General features: G+C 35.4%; 1 protein-coding gene across 1 annotated transcript; it reads left to right on the top strand.

Annotated features, from left to right (window-relative positions):
• The first annotated feature begins 705 nt into the window (after positions 1–705).
• On the top strand, positions 706–3870 carry LOC139092055 (transient receptor potential cation channel protein painless-like). Its single transcript, XM_070642341.1, has 2 exons — positions 706–984; positions 1921–3870. Exons 1-2 carry the CDS (start codon positions 781–783, stop codon positions 3568–3570), a joined length of 1854 nt encoding a protein of 617 aa, XP_070498442.1. The 5' UTR covers positions 706–780; the 3' UTR covers positions 3571–3870.
• Positions 3871–11870: the final 8000 nt, after the last annotated feature.

Here is an 11870-nt window from a genome sequence, read left to right as displayed (position 1 = left end):
AACATCCGAAAAGTTACTAGACCAACCAGAGGTAGGATTCAAACACAAGAGATCAAATTTGACTCCGACTTTCGTGAACAGAACCTTGCTAAGTGAGCTATTGAGGGACCTTAGCTTCGTAGACGTGCCTCAAAATATTAAGTCATGAATTTTTCTTTCTATAAATGTACTTTAAATTCCTTTAAATTCGGTTTAAAATCATAATTTAAAAACCTTTGTTCACGGGATTTTAATTCAAGCATTATCGTCATTAGGTTGATAAAATATGTATCACATATGCACATTTGTGAATTCCCGACTTATCTCGTTGACTTATGTCGTTTTAATATTCGTAACTATAATGAATAATTCCTAATATGTCATCAAAATTAGAGTATTGAATCACTATTACACTAGTAAGATAGATAGTATCTAAGTATAGTACTATAAACGTAAAATCGACAACATCAAATGACACAGATGGACAGTACATAATTATTCATATAATTTGCATGCAGTTCCATTGAGACATTTTTAGTTCTGATAAAATTTGTTCCCACAATAAAAATCCACCAATTGTCACACCGACAAGTCATTACTTTATCATCATTATGGATGTGATTCACATTAAATTTTAATTTTATTTTGTATATTAATGCTGGAATTTGAATTTCACAATTTAGTCTAGTTTTTTTGCTCGAGCTGATCATTAAAAACATTAAAATTGTGAATATTAAGGACTAATTGGACTTTTAAGTGCTGATATCATTTTTTGTGCATTATTATCTATTCTGTGTGAAAATGTCTCATACTACTTGTGATCTACACAAAGCATTTGAAGAAAAATCATTAAAAAAGTTTGTCGAGGCATTGGAAGTGTTTGAAATTGATCCTAATTCGAAACCAGATGGTGACAATAGAAGTGTGTTTGAAAGCATCTTAAGTACACCTGACTCAGCCAGTTACATTCAGAAATGTATTGAATATGGAGCTGATTTGAATGTGGTGAGTAATAATTGAAAATACTGTGATTAGTCGACCTTATGTCTAGTTTAGTGGTATGGTAGACAACCTATGTGCCGCGAAAAATGTTAGGAAATGCCATGAATCTTATGCTGTTTGCCATTTAAGTCGAGGATTATCACAAAGGTGAGCCACAAAAAATGAATGGTTGCCCAGTTTAAAACTTGACATTTGAGTCATGGCATTTCCAAATATCATGTCAAGTTTACTATTAGACATAGGATCGACTAATTGCAGCCTGTTCCAGTCGTGTTCAGAAATTGTACTCACAGCTATAGGTAGCTGTAGGTAGAATTATGCTTTCTCGATACCGGGAAATCCCGGGACCATCCCGAGTCCCGAAAATCTTCCGGGACTGGTCCCGCGGGACCCGATCCCGTCCCGGTCCCGAAACTTTTCCGATTGATTTCGGGAAACCATAGGTAGAATACTTGACTCTGTGCACATAGTCATAGCCAGAACTGCTTGATAAAAAGGAAACTTGGTATGGATCACAAGTTTACGTGCAAAATTTTAGGAAATTGAAGATTTTGTTCCAAAACAAGGAGGGGATTTTGACCTCCAAGCCATCATTTTACTTAATATGCTCATTCCTAGGGAGTAGTTCATGAAAAACTCTAGTAAATTGTAGATTTTGTTCCAAAAAGGTGGACGTTTGACCACAAAACCCTTCCTTTCCTGAATACGCCCATGTCTAGATTGCTCAGTTACTTTATTACGTAAAGTTCTTAGGAGATTGGGATCACTTGGAATTCTTACGACTCAAAATTCAAACTGCATTCAGGAATGCGGCTAAAAAATCGATTTTTGCACGTTACGTAATAAGTGAATGCTCCCTAGCCATATCTCCGACCTAAACCTCAACAACTCAATCAATCCTGAACTAAAATCACATTTTTTTTTGGAATTCATCCACAGAAAAATAAGAGCAACAAGTATCCATTACATTACCTGATCAGCTCACAGTGTATCGATAATTTAAAAGCTGTAGAGCCGTACCTAGCCATTGATCTTTCTATTGACAAACCATACACTAAAGCCTCTCCATACGTGAACGTTAAGGATCATCGTGATCAAAATTGCCTTCATTTATTAGCTGAAATGCTTAGCAATGAAAATGAGGAGATTATAATTGACATGATGTGTACATTGCTGTCATATGGATGTAACATCAATTCACCAAATGAGGAAAGGAAGACACCATTCTATATTGTGTCTATGAAGCTTCCACACTTGAAAAATGGTCAAGCTATTTTTGATAAAATCTTAAGGATGACGGATGTTGATTTTCATACCCATAAAGGTAATGACATAGCCAAGATGGTCAAGGATAAATACATCGATGTGATACCAGAGAAGGAAGACTTTGACATGTGCTACAATGAGATGAAAAAGCTTCTCGATATCGGTGACATCAATAAATTTGAGACTTTATTCTCATACTACAATCCAATAGAAAATCATGAACAGTTTCTGGATAATTGCTACTCGTACATGGAAATTGCTGTGCAAAAGTCCTACATCAACATCGTTGATCTATTGATTAAGAAAGGAATTGACTTTAATCGATTGTCTGGTGCCAGTAATGCTGATCGAATTCCGCCTCCATTTCTTGCTTATAAAATGGCAAATGTTGGAATTTTCAAGTCATTTCTACTCGCTTTGGAACATCAAACCAATCGTGCACAGTACCGACTAAGCCAATGTGACAGTGGATATGAAATTCAGTTGTATCGTGATGGAAATGATCATAAGACATTGCTGCATCTGTTTTTCTCAAGTGAAAACTCAAATCAATGTCATACGATCAAAATGTCAAGGAATGAGAAGAAGTGCTTTGACCTTTTAATCAATGACTCGAGATGTGATCAAAAGTATGTAAATGCACTGGATGAGCATGGAAAGCCAGTGATTTATTACTCAGTTCAGTATGGCGTTGATGAAATGACATTCAAGCTTCTCCAAAAAGGCGCATACATTGGTCCAGTCGTGACAAAAATCAGGAAAAGTCTACTTAGTGATCTACTTGACAGTTCCATTACATCGAATCATGAGTTTCATGACAGCAAGGATTATGAAATTATGACAAATTATGGATTTTTGATGCCACCAACTGGAAGTTGTAATAACACTGGAACCAACAAGGATGGAACATTGGGAAATAACATCTCTCTGCATACCTTAAATGGAGGTTCCAGGAATGACTCTAATAATGATCTCGAACAAAATAATTCAACGAATGCTGAAAGTCGAGAACAAAAAAATTTGGAAATGAATGCGATAAAACTACTTGCTGATGACTATGACTACAGGCAACTTGTCATGCATCCTGTACTGTCATCATTCATATTTTTAAAATGGAAAAAGATAAGGTTCGCACTTCACATCAATTTAATGACGACTTTACTGTTTATACTCACATTCATACCGTACATATTGATTGATCGGTACAGAAAAGAGACTATAAAGGCAATGGAAGGTGTTGAGGAGGAGGACAGACACATGGACGACGACGACGACGACGGAAAATTCTTAAAGACAAAAAGTTGCTTGAACAGGTCGATTTGATCCACAGCATCTTTCTTGGTCTAGCTATCTTCAGTGTTATTTTAATGATATTCCGTGAAGCTTGTCAATTTTCACTGTCCATTAAGAGGTACTTCCTGTCATTCACTAATTGGATCGATCTAATCTTGATTGGCATATCACTGACTGTGCTGTTTACTGACTGGAAAGAAAGATATCTACAGACATTAGTCATCATATTAGCAACATCTGAATGCTTTCATCGATTTGGATATTTGCCATTCCTGTCCGTGTCATTGCATGCGAAAATTTTTCGTACAGTCCTTCGTACCTTTCTTAAGTCTTTGGCATTCTTTTCGATAATGATATTTGGATTTGGACTTGCTTCCTATACGATGTATAGTGAAAAAATTGCAAAATTGATGAACACGACTGTAATTATGAATTTTGAAACGGTAACCCGTGAGTCGATTAAAGAAAAAGATGTTGAAATTGGTGTGTTGGGAATAAGAGCATCTGTGGATGATCATACCTACATCGGACTATGTGCACTAATTTTATTTCTTGTTGCTGTCTTTTTACATAATTTAATTAATGCCTTGACTGTTTCCGACACTCAGGAAATTAAATCAGATGCTAAACTTATTGATTTATGTGAACGGATATCCGTTATGTATCGACAGGAGGAGCTGTGCAATGGAACGACTAAATTCAATAGTTTGGCATATAATGCAATTTCGCTGTTTGCTGACACATTAAAGGATGGAAAGATCTGCTTAAAGCCTAATAATACGCATGAGACATTGACAAGTGACGGTGAACCGATCAAGAATAACTGGCTTCAAACTATTTTGTGCTATTTTGATCATCATATGACGATGGATTTGGAAATTATAAGGAACATGCGTACACTATTAGTTAGAAAGCGTGAGGATTTGCTTATTATGGATTATAAGGAGAGGCGCTTTGAGAAAAGAGTTAATGATGTTTTGAAGATTAATGAGCATAAGTCTAGGAAAAGTATTAATTTTTAATATATTTTGATATCTTGTTCATGTAGAATGTTGCTTATGAACATGCCCGAGTAGCACAAATCGGTTAATCGATCAAAAATCCCGTCTCTGTAGAGCTTGAAGTCGACTTGACTACATACTAAATCTGAGTCGATGTCAAGTTCTGCGACTCAGTCTGACATGACTCTGAATTGATGCTGAACTTAATTCGATTTGAATCCGGCACCATGTCAGAGTCACATCAGTCTGGTATTTCTGGATTTTGGATTGATTAACCAACTTGTGCTATTAGGGATGACTTTTTTTATATTTTATATTATATCTATTTCAATATGCTATGATTTTTAATGCTTACCCGACCGACACATATTCAAGTATTGTCACCACAGCTCTTCGGGTTGATCTAGAAGAGCTTTATCTAAATGATTATTTCAGAAACCACAAACATTATACTTAAATCGCATTTTAAAATTAGGTTATGATTGTTGATAAATAACTTAAACTGCAAATAAGTATTAATATTTAAGTTTTGTCATCTTTTGAATCATCAAACATAATTTTATAACAGAATATGCTTTAATTTTATCATCTCAGTTCTATTTAGAAGTTCCAGTTGATTACTTTAGTTTTTAAAATAACTCGATTGTGTTAAAAAAAAAAACCTTAAATAATTCAATAAAAATGTCACATAATTACGATTTATATAAAGCATTTGTGGATAATTCTCTTGGTCGATTTGTTGAAATTTTGGAAGTTTTCGACACTGATCTCAACTTTTGTCCAGAAAAAGAAAAAAGGACAATTTTTGAAATAATTTTAAGTACGCCTGATTCGAGTAATTTTATTAAAAAGTGCATCGAACATGGAGCTGACTTTTATTTGGTAAGTTCTTTTGATCTAGCTTTAGCTGTCATTCAGCACTTGTAGTGTCTGGGCGGAAAGGATCAGAGGGTATCAAGGCATATAGAGACAAATTTGGGAGATTGACTCCAAAAATCAGGGGAATTTTGAGATTTTTTCCCAAAAAAACATTACTAAATTGAAGAATATTATCCAAAAAGAGGGAAGTTAGGAGGAGGCCGGACCCCAAAACACTCCTGCGTTTTTGTAAACGAATCTGTCAGTGTGAGGTTAAGGCCTCCGTGGCCGAGTGGTTAGGCAACTGACCGAGTATCTGTGTCACACTTTTCTGAATTTCCGGGTTCGATTCCCAGCAGAAAACGATCTGTCAATCTAGATGCAAAAGGTTGTTAATATGACAAGGATTCGCATAATGCTCTCGACTCCGGATGAGTCCGGATCATCTGGCAGAAACTATGGATTCCATGGATTTTGTGAAATTTGTGGAATCCATGGATAAATTTATGTGGAATTCGTGAAAAAATTCATAATTTACATGGATTGCACAAAATCCCAGGCTTGAGAAACTCCGCGGTAATACCGCGGTATCCATACAAATACCGCTAAATACCGCAAAATACCGCGGTATTCCATACAAATACCGCTAAATACCGCCAAATACCGCGGTATTCCATATAAATACCGCAAAATACCGCGGTATTTCATATAAATACCGCCGATTATTTAAGACTCAAAACTTAAATAGAAAATTGTGAAAATTCTATTTTCACTTTCGAAAAAGTCTAATTTCATCTTAGTTTTCTCAATCCTAAGTGAATAAACCTCGGAAAAGTCGAATTTTTTCTCATATTTCTTATTAATGTAAAAAAATCTCTCGGAATAGTCGAATTTTGTCCCAATTTTCCTAAATTATAATGAAAATTTCTCGAAAAAGTCAAACTTTGCCTTAATTTTTGTATAATATGGTAAAAATTCTTCGGAAAATCCAAATTTTGTCTAAATGTTTCTATATTATGTCGAAAAACACTCTGAAAAGCCAAGTTTTGCCACAATTATCCTATATTGTGGTGAAAATCTCTCGGAAAATTTGTCCAAATTTGAATCAATTTTAAGAACCTATATTATGATGAAAATCACTCGGAAAAGTCCAAATTTGTCTCAATTTTCCTATATTATGATGAAAAACTCTAGAAAATCCAAATTTTGTCTCAATTTTCCTTTATTCTGTCTTGAAAAACACTCTGAAAAGTCCAAATATGTCTAAATTTTCCTATATTATGATGAAAAACTCTTTTGTGACTGACCCTTTTCAAATCCAAGTTTTGTCTCAATTTTCCTATATTATGATGAAAAACTCTTGGAAATCCAAATTTGTCTCAATTTTCCTATATTATGATGAAAAACTCTTGGAAAATCCAAATTTTGTCTCAATTTTCCTTTATTCTGTCGAAAAACACTCGGAAAAGTCCAAATATGTCTAAATTTTCCTATATTATGATGAAAAAACTCTTTTGGAAAAGCCAAGTTTTGTTTCAATTTTCCTACATTATGTCGAAAAACACTTGGAAAAGTCCAAATTTGTCTCAATTTTCCTATATTATGATGAAAAACTCTTGGAAATCCAAATTTGTCTCAATTTTCCTATATTCTGTCGAAAAACACTCGGAAAAGTCCAAATTTGTCTCAATTTTCCTAAATTATGTCGAAAAACACTTGGAAAAGTCCAAATTTGTCTCAATTTTCCTATATTATGATGAAAAACTATTGGAAAATCCAAATTTTGTCTCAATTTTCCTTTATTCTGTCGAAAAACACTCGGAAAAATGACCAAGTTTTACCACAATTTTCGAGAAAAATCGAATTTTGCCTCAATTTTCTCATGTTAAGGCGAAAATACATTTGAGAAAACTATAATTTCATAGTGCCTTTCACTTTTCCAATATTAGGGTGAAAAACCCTCAAAAAAACAAAGTTTCGCTTCAACTATTCAATATTAGGGTTCAAAACTCTCGGAAATGACTATTTTAGTATAAATTTTCTTTTACCAGAGTGAAAAACTACCGGAAAATACTATTTTCCATCTCGGTTTTCCCATATTAAAAAGATAAAACCTTAGAAAATACGATACCGCGAAATACCGCAAAATACCGCGAAATACCGCCAAATACCGCGGTATTTCATATAAATACCGCCGATACCGCCTAGTTTCTCAGCCTGGTTTATTCACTTACGATTGAGAAAACTAAGGTGAAATTAGACTTTTTTCCAAAGTGAAAATAGAATTTTCACAATTTTCTATTTAAGTGTTTGAGTTATAATAATCGGCGGTATTTATAAGAAATACTGCGGTATTTGGCGGTATTTATAAGGGAATACAAGCGGTATTTTGCGGTATTTAGCGGTATTTATATGGAATACCGCGGTATTTTGAGTCATGTATTTAGCGGTATTTGTATGGATACCGCGGTATTAACCGCGAGAGTTTCTCAGCCTGGACTATAATTTCCTTTCAGTTTTCCAAAATTAGTGTGAAAACCATCAAAAAGCAAATGATTTCGCTTCAAATATTCAATATTAGGGTTCAAAACTCTCGGGAATGACTATTTTCGTATAAATTTTCTTTCTGCCAGGGTGAAAAACTACCGGAAAATACTATTTTCCATCTCGGTTTTCCCATATTAAAAAGATAAAACCTTATAAATGCGATACCGCCAAATACCGCAAAATACCGCGAAATACCCGCCAAATTGTGAAAAAATCTGTTTTTTCACTACTTTTCATTTAAATAGCTCCAGAACCGATAAACAGCACCAAATGAGCTTTTGGCATGCAAGCCTATTGCTATATGTACAAAATCCATGGAATTCATAGTTTCCCTTTTTTTCAGATGATCCACTCCCGACATTACAGCTCTGCTTGCTGTTAAGCAGAGCCTCGTAGTTGACTCGAATTTTGTATGAAACAGTGGACTTGGATCGACTCCTTTTTAAATCCCCTAACAGGCCATATGGCCTCCCTCAGATGGCACCTAAAGCCGGCTCTATCACTGGCTTCTGTCTGTCAATTACCAATGCCAAGTGAATTACTGTCTCTATCGACAGATTCTTTTCAAGAGTTATTAGGTCATCCACAAGATGGATCAATTCAGCTTCAAATAAAATTCGAATTGACTTTGGACCAGAGTTGGCATGACTTCAAAGTGGAGTCCGGACTTTCAAAGTCTGGAGTTCGGACTCCAAAGTCCTGCCAACTCTGCTTTGGACTCTGCTTTTAATTTTTAAATTGATGAATAATTCTTTAATTCATTCACAGAAAAATGAGAGCCACTTCTATCCAATCCACTTTGTCATCAAATCAGAATGCATTAAGAACTTGAGAGCTGTCGAATCATTATTTAAGCTTGAAAAGTCAGGAAAATCTTCTCCATACGTCAATGTGAAGGATCAAAAAGATCAAAATTGCCTTCATTTATTAGCTGAGAAACTCACCAATGAAAATGAGGAGAATATCATGAACATGATGGAAATTTTACTGTATTATGGATGTAACATTAATTTCCCAAATGATGATCAAGAGACGCCATTCTATATTGTTGTCAGGAATCTTCCACATCTACAAAATGGACAGGCTATTTTCGACAAAATCATGCGGATGACAAAGGTTGATTTTCATACCCATAGAGGCGATGAGATTGTCAGCATGGTCAAGGATAAATACATAGACGTGATACCAGAGAAGGAAGACTTTGACATGTGCTACAAAGAAATGGAAGGACTTCTTAAATCTGGAGACATTAACAAGTTTGAGACTTTATTTTCAAGCTACAAAGCTTGCATAGAACATCATGAACAGTTTCTGGATGATTGTTACTCATTCATGGAAATTGCTGTCCAAAAATCCTACATCAACATCGTCGATCTTCTGATTAAAGAAGGAATCGACTTCAACAGGACATCCTTAGACAATGAAACAGCCATTCCACCTCCATTTCTGGCGTATAAAAATGCAAATGTTGAAATTTTCAAGTCATTTCTGTTGGCTACAAATAATCAAACCCTATGTGGCATCGGTTCCGAAATCGATCTGTACAGCAACAACGAGAACTGCCAAAAGACATTATTTCATCAATTCTTTGCAGACATGAAGAGAACTGGAAGAACCAAAAAAATTAAAAGCATTTCAATGACTCGTGACCAAAAGAAGTGCTTTGATCTTCTAATGAACGACCCAAGATGCAATCGTGCCTACTTAAATGCATTTGATAAGGACGGCAAGTCAGTCCTTTACTACTCGGTTGGATTTGGTGTTGACTATATGACTCTAAAGTTGCTGGAAAAAGGCGCATTTATTGGAAAACTTGTGACAAGAATCAGAAAATGCTTACTTACTGAGTTCCTGGATAGCTGCATCCAGTCAAATGATGAATTTCATGACAATAAAGGCTTTCAGATCTCAGTCAATTATAAATTCTTAATTCCAACGCCAGATGTGTGTGATGATATTAGAGACAAGAAGTATAATAAGAAAAACAAGCTAACGGAAGCAATATCCATGAATTCCTTAAGTCCATTCCGAGATGTCGAGGCAAATTCATACGAAAATGACAAAAAATATGCACCTGAAATGTGGACACTCAGATTATTAACCCGAAATCAAGACTACAGACATTTTGTCATGCATCCTGTGCTGTCATCATTTGTGTATCTAAAATGGAAGAAGATAAGATTCTCGCTGCACATAAACTTGATAATTACATTATTATTCATATTCACATTCATTCCATTTATTATGATCAGTCGTACCGATCAGCAGAGCTTAATGTATAAAATATTTTATGGACTGTCCTTTACAAGTTTGTTCATGTTGACTTGTCGTGAATTTTTACAATTTTTACAGTCAAAAATACGATATTTTAAGAGACATTCGAACCTTGTTGATCTTGTTGTGATTATATCATCATTTATCATACTTTTTAGACTTCCGTTCACAAATCATCAATATCGTATACTGCATACAGTCATAATATTGCTGGAAACATGGGAATACTTCAATTTACTAGGATATATACCACTTCTGTCAGTCTCGCTGCATACAAAAATGTTCAGAAAGTCTTTATAACCTTCATAAAGTCACTGTCATTTTATTCAGTCATGATTATTGGATTTGCACTTGCTTTTTACACACTACATGGTGATAAAGCACTGACAATGAAGGAACAAGGCATGAACATTAAGAATCAATCATCAGTTGACCTGGCTAGTCTAAATACCTTTGCATCAATAAGATTATCAGTTGTTAAGTCATTTGTGATGATGATCGGGGAACTGGATGCAAGTAGCATATATCTTGAAGGATATTCATACATTGGACTGTTCATGCTGTTCCTATTCATTGTTACTATTGTGCTGTATAACTTACTTAATGCCTTGGCTGTATCAGATACCCAAGAGATCAGATCCGATGCTAAATTAATTGATTTATGTCAGCGTATCCAGGCGATGTATAGACATGAAAAAAATGCATTTTGGGTCACACCAACATTAAGTGGATTCATGCAGCATGTCACTTTATTATTTCCTGAAACTATATCAAATGGAATCATCTTCCTAAAACCTAATAAGGATCGTGATACATACACAACAAGCGACTGTAAAACTCCAATTAGGAATGAATGGCTTCCGGATATTTTGTGTTATTTTGGAAAGCATATGAGAATGGATACGGAAATTATACAAGACATGTGCACATTGTTGGTGAAGAAACGTGAGGAACAAAATGAAAAAATTGATGAAAATTGCAAGGAAAAGCGATCGGAAAAAATGGCATACGATATAATTAAAATTAATGAACAGCTGGTTGATCAGAAAAAGTTAATGAATGAAATTGAAGGTTTAAAGGAACTAATTCGAAAGCAATTTGATGAGAAAAGGTCAAAAGATGATGTTGTGAATCTTTTAGATTGCTGAATGTAGGAATTAGGGGGTTGAAGGGGAAGGGTGTGTCTGGGAAGGGGATGAGGTTTGGAGGACATGACCCCACACGGATGTACTCAAAGGGAAGAGGGGTTTGGAGTTATTATTTCTTCTCTCTTTTCAAACCTTACCAAAATCCAAATCACACTCAAAATGATAGAGAGTGAGATGAGAGAGGGAGATGAGAGAGATGAGAGGGGAGATGAGGGAGGGAAATGAGAGAGGGAGAAGAGGAGGGAGATGAGAGAGGAAGATGAGAGAGGGAGATGAGAGGGAGATGAGGGAGGATGAGAGAGGAAGATGAGAGAGGGAGATGAGAGAGGGAGATGAGAGAGAGAGAGATGAGAGAAGATGAGAGATGAGAGGAAGATGAGAGAGGGAGATGAGAGAGATGAGAGAGATGAGAGAGAGAGAGAGGGAGATGAGAGAGGAGATGAGAGAGGGAGATGAGAGAGGGAGATGAGAGAGGAAGATGAGAGAGGGAGTGAGGGAGGGA

This window comes from Chironomus tepperi, unplaced genomic scaffold, assembly GCF_022539635.2.
Source record: "Chironomus tepperi strain 1889 unplaced genomic scaffold, CSIRO-AGI_Ctep_v1 contig_286, whole genome shotgun sequence".
NCBI classification, from domain to species: domain Eukaryota; kingdom Metazoa; phylum Arthropoda; class Insecta; order Diptera; family Chironomidae; genus Chironomus; species Chironomus tepperi.
Note: the sequence above shows the minus strand (reverse complement) of the source record. Positions and strands in the feature narration are given on the sequence as shown.

Excerpts from the sequence above, each read along its gene's own strand:
- LOC139092055 (XM_070642341.1), top strand. The coding sequence starts at position 781 with ATGTCTCATACTACTTGTGATCTACACAAAGCATTTGAAGAAAAATCA. Across the intron at positions 985-1,920 it reads ATGGAGCTGATTTGAATGTG|AAAAATAAGAGCAACAAGTA; the intron begins GTGAGTAATAAT and ends ATTCATCCACAG.